The following is a 20,310-nucleotide window of genomic DNA, read 5'->3' on the forward strand; positions in this document are numbered from 1 at the left end:
TGCATCTCTCTCATATTTCCTTTTATGCAAAATGAATCCCCTGTTTTGGGGGGCATCCAAATAAATCTGCACATATAAAAATCTTAAAGTTCCACAGAATCTGTAACTTTCAAGTTTAAGATACCTGAGAAAATAAAATTGTAGGGAGAATATGTTGGTCAGAAATACATTTATAAAATCCATGGCAAATATTTTAAAATTACTAATGAAAGAAGCCAGAACATTAAAAAAAGAAAATATCCATTTCCCTTTAAACACATTCATAGTATTTGGTACTAGCATTAAACTCCCAGTAAGATCCTCCCTTGTTTTCTGGAAACATCAAAAAACTCTTATCCTGAGTTTCACATGTGGTTGGCAAATAATTTTGTTTTGCTAAAAATAGTATGAGAGAGAGTGTGTGTGTGTGTGTGTGTGTGTGTGTGTGCGCGCACGTGTGTGTGTGTGTGCGTGCATGTGTGCGTTCCCTCTCTGCCTGGTTTCCATTTAGAAATTATGGCTTTCACTTAAGACTTGTGTTCCTCTTCCTCCTGAATTCTGCAGACCGGGCAGAACTACAGAATAATTTGGATGTGTGACACTCTGCAGTCTCAGTGCTGTGGCTCAGCACTTCCCTGGACCACAGATGAGCCAGAGCACATGCTGTCAGCTTGCTGCACACATCTGTAGCTGTCTTCTTCCTTGCAGAGTTCTGGGTCTGAGTTTCCTTTCCTTCATCTTTCTTCAAGTTTCACTGCAAAATAATCTTTTTTCTTCTTCTTCTGATATGTGCAGCAATTGTACCTTAGTGTTTCCCTATCTTGTGTTCCATTTCCAGTCATCCTCAAGGAGAATGACAGATACTAAACTTTCCTCAGTGGTTGATATTTTTCCTGGGGTGGGGGTGGGGAGGTAGGGATTCCTCAGAGGGTGAAAATGCTATTGTGAATGTAATAGAATCATCCTAAGGTTGACAGTTTTTTTTTTGTTTTTTTTTTTGGATCCGGTCGTGGGGCCTGAACTCTGGGCCTAGGCGCTGTCCCTTAGCTCTTCAGCTTAAGGCTAGTGCTCTACCACTTGAGCCACAGCGCCATTTCCAGCTTTTTTTCTTCTTGCTTATGTGGTGCTGAGGAATGGAACCCAAGGCCTCATGCATGCAAGGTAAGCGCTCTACCACTGAGCCACCTTCCCAGCCCAAGGCGGACAGTTTTGTATTTTCTTTATTAAATTGTTGCATCCTTGAGAGTGAGGCTTATGCTGTACTCATTTAAATCTCTGGCATTTAAAAGCCATTGATTCTGTACTTAAATCCTCTCTGACTGTTGCCACAGCTATCATCTGGGTCCTCATTTGTTACCTGAATTCCTGCAGCTCCTCCCAATGAGTCTTTCCACCTTTAGGTTCCTTGCTTTGCGGGTTAGTGCACATAGATGAAAAGGAGCTGTTCTCTGACTCCTCTTGGCTCCTCTCTCCCTCTCCTCATCATCTAGCAGCCCTCATCTAACCCTCAGTGTTAGTCACTAGGTTTCTTCACTTTCCAGTGTATCATGTTTTTGCAAAGCTTCTCTGATTGATGTGTTCTCCCCTTCTTTATCTGCCTAGGGAATACCAAGTAATATTGTTTTTAGCTTTCTTATCTTCTCCAGGAGCACACAACAGCTATCTTGCTTTGTTCCCTCTTGTGTACAGCTCTAATATAACGTCACTTCTGTTTTTGTTTCGAGACAAGTTCTCACTTAGAGACCTGGGTTCTCAATCCTCCTGCTTCTCCCAAGTACTAAGATTATGTGCCACCATTTGAGGCCACTGTTTTCTCAAATAATTATGAGATCTCTGGCAAATACATTGAATTTCTTTATAACCTTAACTCCCTAGTTTTAGTATATGGGAAATATGTATTAAAAATTTCAACTGACAATGTTTTTTGACTTCTTTACTACCCTGGTGAAGCTTCTCTGTTGTGTTCTGTGTATATGTCTTACTGTTTCTTTTTAGAAGACCCTCAATAAAAATGATGTACTCTACTTTGCAGGTTTATTTGACAGAGGTAGCTACAGCAAGGACTGGGAATATCTAGCCAGTCAAGTGCAAGACTTTGTAAAATCTCACTTAAAAAGCTTAAATAATTGAGAATAATTCCATGAGAATGCATGAGATGGTATAAAAGAAGACCCATACTTTTCAAAAATTCCCATGTAGACAGGGTATATTTAAATTATTTTTCATTCTATTAAGAAACTGAATGGCCATGAAGGTACTTCTTAAAATAGCAAAGACCATGAAAATATGTAACTCAACACTGCCTTTCTGTTTACAGTATTTCTGAAATGCCATCATGCAGACAGTATTCTTTTTGAAAACTAAGCTCTTTTATGTAGAGAAAATAAATCACTTAGAGTGAAACTGTCTACATTCTATGATCAAAATTGTGAATTTATTTGTAAAAATTATCACTACAAAAAGAAAATTATAGTATATAATGGTTTGGGGAAAAAAGAAAGAGAGGCTCAAAACCATAGGCAGAGAGTATTTTATGTTAATAGGATAAACAGTGAATTGGTAATCATTCCTACCTTCAAATAGAAATCTAATGAAATTCTTCCAAAGAGTGTCTCTGGCTGAGATGTCCTAGTACTCTGAAGACACTATAGTTCTCTGTCAGGGAAGAAGCAGCTGCTGTTAACAGCCCAACTAGCTATTGACAGCACAGTTGCTACTGACAGCCCAGAGAAAGTATTCAAGGCAGAAAATCAATTGTAGAGAGATACCTTTCAAAGATAACTTCAAAAGGGATGAAGCTATTCTGTTTGCAAACACACACAACTGATGCTGCTCTGAAAAGGAAGATAAATACCCAATACAACCCTGCAACACACAGTGCAGTAGCACACAAATGGCTTTTACAACAGGAGGTCATAATCTCAGCCACTTTCACTGGGACTATTTATATATGTGAACTACTATTAAAGTAGCTAATAAAGTAATGAAAGGCTAAAGCTTAAGGGAGAATGGCTACTACTTATTCAGCTTCCATATTTCATTAGGAACATAAAGAATCTAGGGGTTGGAATTCTCTCATGTGCTTTCCTTAGGTCATTCTAGATGTGTCTGAACCCATAGGCAGAGGGTAGACTTCTCTCCTGGGTAGTCCATTCCATCTCTGAACACAAGGGTTACTAGCCCAACAACAGAATTCAACTCTCTAAGTTGTAATGGTGCAGAAGAAAGTCTGAGGACAGCTTGGACTACATGGTGAGTTTTAGGCCTGGGCTACATAGAAAGCCTCAAAACAAAACAATGTTCTCCCTTGAAGAATTTGTGAATTTCACTGCTTTTTTCTCTTTAATGCTCTACAAAAGAAATTAAATTTCCTTGTAGTAAAGCATTTGAAGGCAGGGAGAGGATGCTTATTAACAGGACACTTGAGAATGATTGTAAGACTCTATGTGAGCTTTTTCACCAGCAGTGGGGGTACTTTCAAAGTGTACTAACATGTAACAGTCTATTAGATGTACCATCTGTCTGGTCAAAACATTATACATAATGACATTTAAACATATCCATGAAGACACAAAACATTGGTATTACTGTGCTAATTGCTTATGAGAATACTTCATATGCTTTATGAAGCTGTTTGTTAAAGTGAAAATCAAGGTGTGAGGTGAACAGAGAAAAACGTAGATTAGTGTTTAATTAGGTCTCACTCATATAGATACGTTTCTTTTCAACCAAGATGCTTGAGAATGAAGGATTTTTTTTTTGACAAAGAATCTCCTATTAGGAAGGTGCTTTATATTAAAACCAAAGACTCTGAGAAGTGAGTATAGCTTATCAGTAGAATATGTGCCTAGAAGTCATGAGATCTAGATTCTAATTCATAGCACTAGAAAACAAAAACTCAGAAATATTTCTAATAATGTAAAATATCATATAATCATAGGAAAAGACAATTTTCAGTGTCTTTTCATTTCATTATAAAAATAACAACAAAAAAGCTAGAAGTGTGGCTCAAGTGATAGAGCAGTAGTCATGAATGAAAACACAGAGCAAGAGTATAAGGCCTGGATTTCAAGCACTGGTGTTAGCACAAAAATAAAATAAAACAATTACCTAACAAAACTTCATTGAAAAAATATAAATATTTATTAAAGAACACAAGTTAAATTCACCTTTCCACACTGGATCTTTATAAAGTGTGAGAGACTTACAAATAAGTAATAGCAATGTGACAATGTGCTATTTAGAAGAACAAAAGGAAAAGTGACAGTGTCTTTCTTTTGGGAATTTCCCCAAAGAGCACTAAAATAACATTACCACCTCCAAACAGCCAGAGTATATTCTGATTGCATTTGAGGAGGTCTATACAAATAGTGCCTTACATCCTCTCTGTGAGTATAGTATACCCATCTTGTTCAGAATCAAAGTAATTTAGTTCCTATCCAATAGAACAAGAAAAAACAAGAATAAAGTTGTATTTAATTTTTCATTTAGGACAAATTAATTGCAATGGAACCAATCTATCCTTTTTCTTTAGGAACAGAAATCCAGTGTGATTATGCCATCTATAATAAAATATTCACATTTTACCAAGAGGGAACTCAATTTAGTTAAGTAATTCTCTAAATTCAAATGGCCAATATGTAACTATGAGCTCTCTAAGGGTTGGATTCTGTATTTTCATGTTTCTGTACGTATGACACAGGGATAGTTTGAATGCACAACTAACTGCTTAGTTTCCAAAGTATTAACTTGTTTACTTAAACATATCCTCTTATAATTAGATAGAAATAGTGGTATGGAGGCTGTGGATTTCACTAAAGGGCAATAAAACATAATTGTCCCCTAAACATAAATGCTTTGAGTGAGTACACCAATTACAGTCTGCTACAGACTCCACTCTAAGGGTAATTTACTCACCTTCCACATCTCTACAAGTTTATTTTTAGCTGTACATAGTAGGTGACAACTGGTTGTTTTCAACTCCTTCAGCATGAATGCCTCATCCTGTTTCCGCATTCAATGTACTTTGCCTCTGCTAACATGTAAATACTAAAGTTGGAACTGCCCTGGCAAATACCAATATTCCATGTAAGAAATTTTCAATATACAACTGAGAAAGGTAATGAGTAACAAATAATTTATCTTTTTTAGAAACTGAATTTGACAACTATTTTCTTATGACTGATCTTACAGAAGAAATATGTGGGTTGATTTTTAGCAAAAGCACTGCATAATTATTTTTAAATTATAAGCCAACTTCCTATGAAACTAGAACTCCAATTCTATAAATTTGTTCACAGCAATAAAACCACCTCATTCCAACTGAAATTAATAAAACTTAGAAAAAGAAAATAAAATTTATGAGTAGTAATGGATGTTTTCATATTAAAGACAATGTCTCTCTACTATAGGAAAAATGTTATAGTCAATGAGTTAATGACAATGTCAAAATGCCCATAAACACTGCTAACCAATCACTTAAATAATATTATAGAAAAATGTATTCATTAGCAACTGAAACATTCACTCTTCTGGAAAAAAATTTAATCATTAATAATACAAACTAGTACACTGATAATTTGTAACATAACTTCAACTTGTGCTTTTACCACAAAAGGGAAATATTTGTTTCTCTAAGAAATAATACTTTACTAATTTATTTTACTCATATATATATATATATATATAAATGAGAAATTTTTGTAGTGACATGAAAACATAAATAATTTATAATGATTGTTTAGGAAAAAATTAATATTGCTAGACTGAACACTGATAGGTACTTAAAACCGTTTTCTGTATAGTGCTTCCTACATGAAAGTAAAGTCAAATACTAATTTATTTTAAGAATAATGATTATTACTTGTGAATTAATAATAATGGATTACATTTTTGGGGCAAATATGGCACTAGATATATTACCAATAAATTATGAAAAGTTAACATTATTGTTCAGTAAACTTGCACTGATTTAATTATTCCTCATATACTCTGTACTTCCTTTCTGGCCAACAAGATATTTGCAAAGCTCTTAGCTAAGGGTAAGTCAATGGCTTGTGATATTAAAATGAAAGGTAGGAACTGGCTTACATGACACTCGCCCACTTGTTCTTACTACCCTTTCATCTGCGAAGCTGAAATAAATAACCAAAAGTCTACATTAATGTGGTTATAAGTTTAGTAAACTATCATAAAGCAAACTATATAACAGAAATAAGAACATTTTAAGTATGTTATCTCTTTATGTAGTTTTTATGTTTATACATTGATTTGCACAGGATTATGAAATAATGAGACCCATTATAACTCAACAAAAGGACAGAGACTGTTATAGAAACAAATATTTCCCTTTATTTGACTGTATTACATCTACTCATGGGAAAGTCATGATAATTAAAATTTCCAATTTAAAGGCCTATAAATAATGCTAGTTAGCTGAAACTCAGCCAGCAAATAGCATCATATAGAGTGATTTCCGCATCAACTCAGTTTAGTAAAGTCTAATAGTAGGTTAGGAATTATCAGTATTTAACAATCATAAGAACCAAGTTCAAGTTCACTTTATCAAGTGAGTTTGCCTTACTCCTTTGCCAGTTGCACATTGGTAGGCTTTGCTCCAATTGGTATCCCATATTTATGCAAAGTGTTAATCAAAATCTCCCTCATGTCATTGTTGTAAGAATCAAAGTCAAACACATTCCGAACCACATTAGAGAGGCCTTCACTGGGAAATTTCTGTATGAAGAACAAAAAAAAATGCTTATTGTATACGTGATAAACTGTGCAGCATTATAAAGATTTATAAAAACCAATGGAACAATGAGACATTTACTGGTCCTGTTAGAAAACCAGATAGATAGCAGAAATACCTAAGTTTTTTTTTTAATCTTTCTTTTTTTCAAAAAAATATTTCTTTGGTTGCTCAGATGACTAAATAATATTTTCCTTTTAAAATAGATACCAAAATTTGAGGAAAGGCAGTTCTTCCTCTTAAACGTCAGGGTGCTGCTCAGATCCTGGTGTGCAGTCAGTGGTTCCACCACTGCTTTCTGAAACCATCTAGCTTTACGAGGAACATCAGATTGACCAAAGCAAAAAAAAAAATTGCTTTTACTTAAAGGAAAGTGCTGAATATCAAAAGGCTAAGTAGAAAACTCAGTCTACGAATAAATAGAAAAAAAATAAAAGAACCAGAAAATAAGGCAAGAATATAAAAATGAAGAAATAGGCCAAATGAGAAAGGAAAAAGCAAGTAACCCTAGTAGCTCCCCAGGGCTGTTTCCTGTATGTTTTGATATTCTTTAGGTGCTAGGTAGGATCTAGCCTTGTGGTACTGGATTTATCATAGTTTTTTAGGTAAAACAAAGTGGTTTTTTTGTTTTTCGTTTTTTCTTTTGTTTCTTCCTAGAGTTATATTATTAATAGACATATGAAATAAAATGTCATCTTTCCATATATATAAAAGAATGTACATATAATCACTTTATAAACAGCTAAAACCTACTTAGCCATTTAAATCTATTTCATTTTTATATAACTACATTGTACAGTTATGATATGTAACAGATTTTAAAAACATTCTTCCTGTGCATTTGAAACTGGGTACCCTTTACAAATATCCATTTGTTTTATAAATATAATTTACATGAGGTTGGCTTTCATTTTCTTTGCCAAGCAGACTGCACAGTGTATATGGTCAGAAGGAGATCCATTTCCCTTCCCATTTACTCTAGCCTGTGAGACTTTACAGGTATCTTAGCAATGCTGTTAATTACTATTGTTTCTGCTTTCACATCATTTGTTTCAAAATGAAGAGATTTTCTACCTAGATGTGACATGCTTATAGAACAATAGGCCAAGGAAAGTTTTCTACTGTCTCATTGTTGTACTCTTTTGACTCCAAACACTTCTCCCCTCCAAAACCTGTCACCAAATTTCATAGCTTCTTTATAATGGCCATAGCATAGAACCTTGCCAAAGCCAATCATAAGACTAAATAATGTTCTTCGTTCTAGTTACATTATGGATTATTTTCAGAAATTAAAAGGCCTGGCATAGTTGATAGGTATACTCCATACCTGTAAGTGTTTGACAATGTTGACAACTTCCCTGGTAGAATATGGATAGTTAATAATACCCTGGTCAGCCAAACTCCTCAGCTCTCCAAAGGCAGCAACAAGTTTCTGAAGGATTGGTTCTGGCACATTTGGTCCATATTGTTTGAGCATCTCAAGCTCTGAGTGGGGTCTGGGGTTGTCAACTGCATGGCAGCTGAAAATGTCACCTAGGGAAAAGAGAAGTGTCAGATTCAGCATGCAAAGAATCCATCAGAAACTCCAAGGACAAATATAGTTGTTTAAAGAGTCATCAATAGCTCATCAAAGTAGTCAGCCTATCTCAACAATAGGGTGGCACAGAGAAAAATGTAAATGATGGAAGCAGACAGGAGGTTGACCTCATTGAGAAGGTAATACTCAAGTAAATATAAATACTGGGACAGAACATTTCAATGGCAGGTAGAGCTAATGCTAAGATCCAAGGTAAGTAACCTAGTGTGTGTGGATGGGAGAGGCAGGAGAATAGAGTGCCTGGAACAGAATTACAAATGGGGAGAGCAGTCAGATATGAGATAAGACAGATACGCTATAGGAGACATATGCCTGTGTAAAATATTTTAAAGATTTTTGTGCTTATACTCAGAGTAGGATAGGAAACTAGCCCCCACCCCCATCCAACCTCCCTGCCTCATAGCTGGCAATATACCACCAGAGTCATGCCTCCAGTTCAGACATAATCTTGCTCTGTTGCTCAGGTCTTGAACTTAATAGGCTACATATCTTGTTAGCAAAGGCTCTGACCACATTGCCTGTGTGAATGCAGAGCAAATAATCTTGGAGGATAATGCTTGTCTGTCTGTCTCTTTCTTTTTCTGAAAAAAGTAACATCTTTATTCATATAATTTCCTCCTATCTCTGTGTTTCCCAATGGGAACTGGGGCTTAAAAATCAGCACAAGCTGGGCGCTGGTGGCTCACGCCTGTAATCCTAGCTACTCAGGAGGCTGAGATCTGAGGATCGCGGTTCAAAGCCAGCCCGGGCAGGAGAGACCGTGAGACTCCAATAAACCACCAGAAAACCGGAAGTGGCACTGTAGCTCAAGTGGTAGAGCACTCGCCTTGAGCTGAAGAGCTGAGGGACAGCGCTCAGGCCCAGAGTTCAAGCCCCATGACCGACAAAAAAAAAAAAAAAAAAAAAAAAACCAGCACAAATACTGATAATTTACTTTTTTTTCTGTGAAAATAAAATTCTTCCTTTGTCCCTGAGCCAGGGGTCTAGTGTCTCCTGCCAGTTGTTAGGTTAGAGGCAGGGCAAAATCTTAGATTCTTCTTAGATCATGACATAAGGTAAGAGTAAGGTAGGGAAACCTACTAGAAGACTATTTCAAATAGCATGTCTGAAAGATGATGGCATTAAGATGAGAATGGGGGTAATGGAAGCAATGTGAAGTAACATAATTCTAATTATATGTCAAAGGGACAGCCAATAAGACCTGCTGATAGATGGTAAGAAAAAAGGAGAAAAATCAAGAACTATTTTGACACATGAAGGATGGAGTTATTATCAAGGAAGAATGAAAATCAGGTTAATTATATATATATATTATATTCAAGATACAGGAACTATTACATAGGCAATTGCATGTGAATGTAGGGTCTAAAAGAGAAGCTGGGCCTAGAGATAAAAATCTGTCAATAACAGATATAAAGATGGTATTTTAAAATATGAAATATTCTTATTTTTCCAAGGAAATGAACAGAGATAAGTAAAACAGAACTAGGGCATTTCAACAAGGAGGCTGAGAAGGAAAGGTCATGAATACAGGAAAAAAGCCCAGAAAGCATTTAAAGGAATATCAAGTGCAAGACAAGATGTGAAGAAGAAGAGATTGATAAGCACTATCAACTATATTAAATATTGTTGATAGTTAATAAAAAGTAGGATTTCAAATGGATTATTGGATTTATCAACAGGAAGTCCCTTTTAATGAGCCAGGCAAAACCTCTTTTCTGAGGCACAACATATGCAAAACTCTGATTAGAATAGACAGAAGAGAGTGTAAAGAAAAAGAGATAGTAAGTATAAGCACCACTTTTGAGCACCCAATAACTATTAGGAGGAGTTTTGCTGCAAAGTAGAGCAGACAAGTCTAGCAGCAGGCAAAAGCAGTGATGAGAAAGTCTTTTTTTAAGACTGAGTAAACAGCTGCTTGATCATTTCTTGCTGGGAATAATCTATCACAGAAGGGATTACTGAGGTAGGAGAGGTGGCAGCGTCTTTGAGGAGGCAGGATCCAATACTTCTCTGGAGGACTGGCACAGATCGAAGCATGGGAAATGTAACTGAGGGGAAAACACAGCACTGTGGTTGAAAGAGTCAGAGTTTGAGGACATTAGTTTCCAAACTCTGTGTCTTTCTCAGGTGTTTTTCTCAGTAGGACTCCAGGAAAAAGTGGCAGGCACCTGGAAAGTCAGTAAACTGTATCCTGATCAGATATGGGAAGGAAAGGGAACTGATGGAAATGAAGCACTTCTTATTTCATGAATGCTCCACTCCAGTTTCTCATGGTGAGTGCTGAAGGACTGTGCAATTTTAAAACAAACAAATTCATGCAGCAGTGTTAGAACTCTAAGGAGGGAGAAGATCTGAATTACTAGCCTAGGAGAACAGGAAAAGGAAAGGAGCAGGGAAACAGAGTGTAACTGCCCAAAGAGACACTTTAGGTTCACAGTCAAGAGTTTAAAGAGATTGGTCAGAGTGGTTTTATGCTTTTTCTAACCACATTCAGCTGTACAAGTATAGGCTCAATGTAGTCAGTGAGTTGGCAGTAACCAGGGCTGAGGGGTTCTAAATGGACAGGATAATCTGAGCGAAGCAGTATGAAGTAGAAGACGTATATAAATGAATAAGAAATGTGAATGATCATGGAATCAAGTGGGGTAAGGGGTGGGGGGAAAGGCCTAGTAAGAGGGAACAAAAAATACTAAAGGGGAAGCCAGACACCAGTGGCTCACACCTGTAATCCCAAGTATTCAGGAGGCTGAGATCACAAGCCAGCATGGGCAGGAGAGTCCCTGAGACTCTTATCTCCAATTAACCACGCATGTGTGTGTGTGTGCCATGTGTGTGCGCACGCGCGCGCACACACACACACACACACACACACACACACAGAGGAAATGAAGCTGTGGTAGAGTGCCAACCTTGAGTGAAGAAAGCTAAGGGAAAATTCAATCCTAGAATTCAAACCCTGGCACTAGCACATGCATGTGTTCTCGTGCGCATACACACACACACACACACACACACACACACACACACACACACACGTGCGCGTGCGCAATCAAAAGGTTAGTGAAACAGTGGTAGGATCCCTGGATTAGAGTTTCCATTAGGGTTGTTGAATTTGAGAATAAGAATTAGTAGATTGAAAGATTGGAGATGGTAGGATGAAATGAAAATCCTAAGGAAAAGAACAATGAACCAGATTATAGTTTCAGTTACTGAAACTAGAGTATGTCCACAAGAACAGGTGGCTAAAGTATGAAATGGGAATAAATATTTCCAGGGAACCAAGAGATCAAAGAGGTAGGAAGGGCCACATTTGTATATACAGTCACCACCCCAAGAAGAGTAGAGCTGGAGTAAGTAACAAAAATCATTGGGCCCAGTGTCAGGGGATGAAGCAATACTGCTTGAAAGATTTTCACTGGGAGGAATCAGATGAGGATCATAATTTCATCTGAACTAGCAAAGAAGCTCACAGGATGTGGGAGTGGATGGGAGATGGAGACACATTAGAGAATGTGTATTCTTGTAGGTATTAAAATAAATGTGATGAGGGATAACCTAGGGGTAAGAATGATCTATGAAATGCCTACAAGTAAGAAGAACTCAAACCTTTTCATACTAGAAACAACTACAGATTTACTTTGCTATGTTTACATCCCACATGAGTTCTCAGTGATATTTAGAGTAGTATCTATATATGGTAAAAACTACAACAACAGTTTAACTGAGCATTATACTTTCTGTGTGGATACAGATATACACATGAATATATGGTATCTTTTGCCTTTTGATTTTCTATTTCTGCATGAGATCATTGATCTCATTCTTTTAAAATAGTTGAATAGTATTCTATTGTGTGGATAAAACAGATTTTTAAAAAAATCTCATCCCATTTGGATGGACATTTGGGTTGTTTCCATTCTTGGTGTTATAAACAATGTTGTGCTTCCTATTCTTGTACATAAATCAATACACAGTTAAATGCCTTGGATAAATCCCTTGACACAAAATTGCTAGACCAAGTTCCTAATAGGAGATTGGGCCTGCTTATTAATGAGTACGGGAGTCTAGAACTATATGCTTGCCACTAAGAAGGTCCTTTTTCAAGCCTTCTGATGATTATCTTTATCCAGGGCATCACTAATTGGTCTGAATTAGTTTCCTTGGAGCTGGCCTCAAAAAAAAAGATACTAAAAACTTGTTATTTTATTCCAAGAAGCTTTGAAGAGCAAAGTATAGTTGTAACTGTTTAAGAAGAAAGGCCCTAGAATCAAACTTGGATATGAAGCATAGCTATACCACTTATTAGCTAGATGACCATAGAAAAACTTCATCTCCATGAGTATCAGATTCTGATGGTGGCACAATGCAAGCTACAAAGAGATGGTCATTACATGTCACTATTAGCATTATTATGATGAACTCTGTTGCTGTTATTATCATCACCACTGTTCTTACCCAAGGTGCCGAAGAAATCATTGCCTAAGAAAGGAAATCCAGGTCTGTTGGCCAGAACAATCATCCTAAAATCAGGATGGATTACTATTACATTTTCTCTTCCATTCACATTAGTGGAATCTGAAAAACAAAATGACTCGTTACTCCACATTGATATTTAAGAATTCTTAAGAATATTACATTATAGGCTTAAAAGAATATATGTAGACATACTGCTCAGTTAAAAAAAACTCTATGGGATCTGCTGTAATAACTGGATTACACAAAAACAAATTTTCTGCTCAAGAACAGAATACGGATGAAGTATACAGTAAATTACACAGATACTTGTACATTTATGTAAAATTCAACCTAGCTCTAAAAAGCAAACTTGTCTAAATGCTGTCTTCCAATGCTCAAAACTGTCTTGAAATGTAATTATTCTTTATGAAAAAAATATAAAATAAAAGATAAAAATGCATCATAAGGTAATCCAACATTCTTCAGTTTTTGTTGTTGTTGTTGTTTTGGGTCCGGTCGTGGGGACTGAACTCTGGGCCTGAGCGTTGTCCCTCAGCTCTTTAGCTCAAGGCTAGGGCTCTACCACTTGAGCCACAGTGCCACTTCCAGCTTTTTTGTTTTTGCTTATGTGGTGCTGAGGAATCGAACCCAGGGCCTCAGGCATACAAGGCAAGAGCTCTACCACTGAGCCACCTTCCCAGCCCACATTCTTCAGTTTTTATCAGCTATATCCCTTTGGCATAAAGCCTGATATTATGTAGCTTAAGGAGCCATTCTTATTTAGATCACACACTTGACAACCTAAGTCAGTTTATTAGTGAAATGTTGGTTTATTTCTAGTTAGGGGATTCTAACATAGCTCTTAAAAGAAGTGATCAAAAAAAAGAAAAAAAAGAAGAAGTGCTCTAAAGTAGACTACCACTTTCTTTATGCAATAGCTAAGGTACTGCCTGTAGGCAGTACTGATTAGTATGTATTTCAGATAGAACTGCCATAGCTAAGACATACCTTGAAATGGTGAAACCCTTATTATGTTTATTTTAAAAGAAGCACTTGTCATGTAAGCTTCTTCAAACCCTAGTGTAAAACTGTCCATCTTTAAAACATATGGTTATGACACACCTGCAATTTTATCTGAGATGAACAGTAAAGTTAACTGACAGTCATAATTTTTTAATACCAGTAATCCTCAAGGTGCCACGTGCACATGTAAATATAGCTCTCAGTTTTAACATTTGATTCTCATTAATTGTATTTATTCATTTTTATTAGCCTGAATTACTTATAATGGGGGATGTTTATTGTTGTCTATTGTTGTCTATCCACACATGTTTACAATATATTCTAACCCATCTCACTGACTTAATTTGTTTCTTTTGAAAATTAGTTTACATTTCTTATACAGAGGGGGATTTCACTGTTACATTTCCACACATGTTTACAATATGTTCCAATCAATCTCATTCCCTTGATTTTCATTAATTTTATTATATACAACCGTATGTAAAACCTGATTTAAACAAATAATAAAAAAAACCGAGGCTGTAAAAAGGCAAAGAAAATAAAGTTCTAGAAAACCTAGAATTGATGACTTATAAAACTCTGTTTAAGCTGGATGCTGGTGGCTCATGCCTGTAACACTAGTTTCTCAGGAGGCTGAGAACTGAGGGTCTCAGTTAGAAACCAGCTTAGACAGACAACTCCATGAGACTCTTATTTCCAATTAAACGCCAGAAAACCGGAAGTGGGAGCTGTGGCTCAAAGTGGTAGACTGCTTTTCTTGAGCAAAAAAGCTCAGGAACAGCAGTCAGGCTCTAAGACCCACGTCAGACAAGAACAACAACAAAAAAACACCACAAAACAAAAGCCTCTGTTCAAAAGAGTTTCTTATTGTCTTGCTCAAAGTGGTGTCTAAGATGGAAGGAGAATAATCAAAGTGGCATTGATCACAAGTATATTGTATTTACAAACTGACAATAATAGATAATAATAATGTTTTAAAACCTCTAAAACCAAAAAAAGTTCTGCCTACAGAGCTGGGAGTATAGTTTTTAACAGAACACATGCTTGGCATTTATGAGGTCCTAGGTTCAATCTTCAGCTCTTAAAAAAAAGACATCATCCTTGAGTTTGAAAATCATTATATGCTCCTTCTACTTGTAGGCTATCCCTCAAAAGCAGGAGAGAAATGTAAAATGTCACCAGGAAATAATTACTCCTTTAACCATGAATTGTTTAATTAATGTTTATTTTCTATTTCATTGAACTGTGATGCCTTTAAAAATGGCAAATGGCAAATCCTGAGGTTCTGATTGATGTCAAGGAACAGTATTCAAGCTAACTCAAATTCACCTTTTTCATCAATCCATTGTGAAGTTGAATATTACAATGCTGTTGTGAATACTGAGGCTCAGAAGGGTAGTTCTTTCAATGATAATTTCCAAGAGAATATCTTGTACCATTCTACTTGCTGTTTTTACAGTCTCACTTCAAACACCAAAAATGTTATTAGTTCTGACTCGATGGGTCACTATGTTGTAGGTTATGTATGTCTGATGGCTAGTTGTAAATTTTCAAATCTTCAGAAATTTTAAATAGAAACTAGATAATATTCTCATATTAGATATATTTTTCTTTGTAGGTTAAACACAATGAGATTTTGCTATCTTTATTTTTTCCAAACAATAGCAACAAAAAGGCACATGAGTGAGGAGGGCAAAAAAGATACAGTGGAACAGACAACAACTTCTCCCAGAAATAGGTATGTGTGTGTATACATACATAAATATATTAGTGTTTACCTATGAAACAAAATGTTCAATATTTTTCTAATTACACTGAGCTAATAATACAATAAATCTTGATATTATGAGCCAGAGTTGAAAAAATTCCAGGCTGCAATTAAATGAAAGAAATAACACATAAATAACTGAGAAATGAGAGTAAAGACTATATGTAGGTATTCTCAGAACAGAAAAATATGAAGCTGATTTGTCTTAATGCCACTAGAGAAAATTTCAAAGGCACCTCTATTCACATACAAAGTGAAACTAGGGGCTGTAGACGTAGCTCAGAGCACAGGCTTCTACATATGAGGTTCTGGGGTTTAACCAATAGCACCACAATTAAAACCAGTGAAGCAAGATTTAGACATTGGTTAATTAATTACTTTTTATTTGATAGTACTCAGAACCTCAAGCACTATATAACATTTGAGCCATGTTCACCAGCACTTAGATATCAATTTTTGGAAATGATTGTTAATATAGACAATTTAATTTATATTGAACTTAAACTTATTGTTTGTAAATAAGTAGCCACCTAAACTTGTGCCTTAATATCAAAGACATAAAAATCAGTGTTGCTTTTTTTTTAAGCATCAATTAGTTGTGCATGGGTTTTTGTTTGGATATTGCTTTTTAAATACTTACTGGCAACAATTCGTCTTCCATCAGCTAAAATCATTTCTCCATTTTCTACTAGAGTTTTCAAAACACAGGTGACATTTGTTGGGGCTTTGTCTGCCTCATCCACTACTAGAACATGACCCAACTTTACTGCTTTAACCTTAGAAGACAAAAAAGTTATTAAAGAAAATGAAAGTAACCATTATTGAAATTTCATCTCTTTCTGCTTTGGGCATACAATAGCTACTTTTAAGGTATCTATACTACTCTCGCCACAAAAAGTCTATAACAGTCTTGAGCAAAACTCATAGATCTCTACTAAAATTTTCATGTAGTTCCTAAACTGCCAACTTCACAGTAATTATCTCATTTCCCTTCAACATTAGAGTTATTCACAATAATGTTTCACACCATAGGATAGGGAAGATAAGGCAAGTATAAGAAATATAGGAAGCAAAGTGTCATGGAAGTTAAGAGGAATAAGATACTACAAGCAATTGTGGGCATTAGAACATTGCATTTGTTATGGCTCTTGGAGTAGTGCTATAATTTAATCAATAGAATCAATGACAAAGAGGTGAGTATTCAACTCAAAGAGAATAAAATTCCTGGGCATATTTACTGAAGAATAAGTATGAATAGTCTATGTTGGCTAAAATGGAGATTAAATGTACGAAAAGAGAGAAAAGGCTCTGGAAGGGTAGACCACAAAAGATCTGGTTGCCAGACCAAGAAATATGTGTATGTGTATTTATGAGTTCCAGTAGCAGTATTCAAAATAAACTAAAAGATGACTATAAGAATTTGGTTAGAAAAGATCTGGGAACCAGGTTAGGGTAGGCATGGAAAAAAATAGAGATAAAATGTATTTGATCAATCTACAGGGCTATGCTGTGGTAGAATCTTGCATCTACTTGGATAGGAAGTGGGGAAAGGAAAAGTAAGAGAGAGAGACTTAGGTCTTCAGTGACTTGTGAATGTGGATATTATAGAAGAAAACAAAAACTCAAAATATTTTTTAGGCTGGGCATTGGTGGCTCATGCTTGTAATCCTAGCTACCCAGGAGACTGAGATCTGAGGATTCTGGTAGGAAAGTCCATGAGCCTCTTATCTCTAATTAACCACCAGAAAACTGGAAGTGGTGCTGTGGCTCAAGTCGCTGAGCATTAACCTTGAGCTGAAGAGCTCAGAGACAACACCCAGGCCCAGAGTTCAAGCCCCATGACTGAAAGAAGGCAGAAAGGAGGATTGTATAGTTCTGACTTATAATTTTAAGGAACTATAAATCAATATGGGAAGATTCCTTTTATATTTATGTCACATTCTCAAAGGGATACTAAATAATCTTTTAGGGTAAAAAGAAGTTTTGGAAAAATAAAATAGGTAGCTTCTACCCAATAACCACTTCTATTCAAGGAAAGTTGGTCCAATTAAGGAGAAACTAAAGCCCTCAATTCCCAGCACCAGGACCATAAAAGGGATCTATGATGGCTCATTTGTGCGAAGGAGTTCTCTGCATCCAGGAACATACCTGGTTGCCTTGATTTGTTTGGGTCTTGAGTGGGAAGTTGAGAACTGGATCTTTCCAGCTTCCCCAAAACTTGGCTAATATCTTAATAGTTAAAACCACTTAATTTTTTCTAGATTTATTATCTAATTTCAAGCTAGACATTTAAACACAATAGCGAACAAAAAAATCTTTTCTAGAAGGAAAATCAACAGAGAATTGTGTTACTCATTAAATCTTTCACTGAACAGAACAAGAAAACAGATTATATTCAATAATTTGTATTTAAATATCTATACCTAAAATGACACATGAATATGTTCTAGTTAGACTGAGATATTTTCAAATCTATAGAAGACTCCTATATACTCAAAGGCTGAAACAGAACTATCACTCAAAAATACTTTAAAATACTAATATAATTGGATTACCAACCAAAGGTGAGTCTTCATACACAATTAGTCCATCTTTGACTGAAGGCTGAAGAGTAAGACTTTGTACTGTGGTATCCCTAAAGTTAAACCAAAACATTCCAGTTAGTAAGGAAATAAACTGATGTTTAGACATGAATAAAATATGAGTATTTATTTTAAAGTTTTTATTCATTATCCTACTTTTCCCAAGGGGAAGGAAGTAACAAGTACAATTCCACCAGGCAATAGTATTTTGTTGATTTAATATAAATTACAAGGTCTGGGAATTAATACAGGTTTATCTGATTCTTCTTTTCTTTCTGCTTTTTTTTTGTTGTTTGGTTTTTTTTTTAACTGTATTTTTTTTGTCTTTTTTTTTTTTTGGTACTGGGGATCGAACCCAGGACGTTGCACTTGCTAGGCAAGCGCTTTGCCACTGAGCTACATCCCAGCTCTCTTTCTGGTAATCTCTTTTGTGACCATTTCATACCTCAAAATCATATCCTGAGTGTGAGGAGACAATTTTAAATATATTCATATTGTATATAATACTTCTTTTAAAATAATTTTGATGGCAAGTTTGGCAATGACTGCTGCTGATTAATTAAATAAAGCAAGTCTCTGAACTGCATAGTCAGATCCAAACTACCATCAATAGGGGCTAAAGATAGGCATGTCATACCACTGATTCCAAAGGCACAGAAGAAGTTTTTAACATTTCTGCTGGGATTCTGTCTCTTTCTCTCTCTTTCCCTGTGAAACACACACACACACAAACACACACATACACTCACATAACCATTGGGTTAGATAAAGGCTGTCTTTGAGGTAACAAGTGATCCTATTTCATCTGCAAATCTGAGTTAGAGAGCATACTCATATTTAGAATGATTACTTGGGGTTGGGTAGTCAAGGGAGTAATAACTGAGGGTTTACTGATTTGTTGAATCTAACTCTTTGGTACAACTACTTACAGGTAATACAAATATAATTATAAAATTAGAATTGATGGTTTCGGTATGGCATCTACTCCAGTGGAGCTAAATTTGACTTACTACTGTAGTGGGTAACATTTGCATTAGAATCCTCATTTCCCAAAGCCAGAGAAGGTATGTTGGCAATATAATTGGTGACTTTTACAATTTTGAGACTCCTATCTTATACCCAGCTTACAGGGATCCTCTCTATAACCAGACAGAAATGTGATGGGTTTTCTTAGTAAATTGCTGTGTCTGGCCCACTGTCATTCCTCACTCTCTTCTAAGCGTCCAACCCTGACCCTAACCCTCTAGGGGCCTAGCACTCATCCCACAATCAACAACTACCTACAGGTCACAAAGAACAGATTCCAAAGAATTCTTTTATCTTCACCAAAAAAGTCAAATCAAAATATGACTGAAAATAAAGTGGGAAGCACAAAGGAAACTGAAAATATATTGTGATAATTTATCAGTGCTTTTCAACTTTTGAGATGAATATGTTTGTTGCACAACATTATGCTATCTATTTTCTGTATTCACTTGTCTTATAAATTGAATGTCAGATATACTTTATATTGCTTTTTACTTACAAATTAACTTTTAGTTTTGGACAAAGTAAGAGTAGAGTTTAATTAACTTATTTAAACTCACTGTTAATATCCTAGCAATAGAGAAGGGGGTTGGTGAGGAAGGAAAAAAGATGTGCTCACACAGATTTTTATAGCAATAGAATGAATTTCTCACATATCTAATGGGCAACAACATGTCACCTTCCAGCACTGGAAAGGAGAAAGAAACTCTTGCTTCATTGTCAGTAGCAATGTCAGTTGTTACTTTAATAATTATAGTGTTTCAGAGCAGATTAAGAATTGTAAATTCAAACTGAATTTACAATTATTTACAAACTGAATTCTAATTATTAAAAGGCAAATGAAGTTACTCGCTAACACATGAATTCTGGTAGTACACAGCTTGTCAAATTAGATTTCTTAAAACACTTTTGTGCTAAAATAAAACCTATTGCTTGTTAGAACGAACACAAATCAGACAATTTTCAAAAGAAACTAAAATAAAGATAAACACAAATGGGAAACACACTTAGAGGGGAGTAGTTTACAAGAAAGATAAAGAATCTCATGGGCAGTGTTCTGCTCAGTCTGGCTTTGAACCACAATCCTCAGATCTCAGTCTACTGAGTAGCTAGGATTACAGACCTG

The 20,310-nt window shown here is 35.7% G+C and overlaps 1 protein-coding gene across 2 annotated transcripts in view; it reads right to left on the reverse strand.

Annotated features, from left to right (window-relative positions):
• Vwa8 (von Willebrand factor A domain containing 8) overlaps nucleotides 1–20,310 on the reverse strand; it is a 281,922-nt gene that overhangs the window by 120,042 nt on the left and 141,570 nt on the right. For both annotated transcript variants that reach the window (XM_070026692.1, XM_070026693.1), the window contains exons 22-26: nucleotides 18,136–18,211; nucleotides 16,217–16,352; nucleotides 12,786–12,905; nucleotides 8,058–8,263; nucleotides 6,563–6,714 (exon numbers count right to left, since the gene is read on the reverse strand). In XM_070026692.1, coding sequence (XP_069882793.1) covers nucleotides 6,563–6,714; nucleotides 8,058–8,263; nucleotides 12,786–12,905; nucleotides 16,217–16,352; nucleotides 18,136–18,211 — 690 coding nt within the window. The remainder of the gene's footprint in view (nucleotides 1–6,562; nucleotides 6,715–8,057; nucleotides 8,264–12,785; nucleotides 12,906–16,216; nucleotides 16,353–18,135; nucleotides 18,212–20,310) is intronic.

This window comes from Dipodomys merriami, unplaced genomic scaffold (genome assembly GCF_024711535.1).
Source record: "Dipodomys merriami isolate MVZ:Mamm:240054 unplaced genomic scaffold, mDipMer1.0.p SCAF_188, whole genome shotgun sequence".
NCBI lineage: Eukaryota > Metazoa > Chordata > Mammalia > Rodentia > Heteromyidae > Dipodomys > Dipodomys merriami.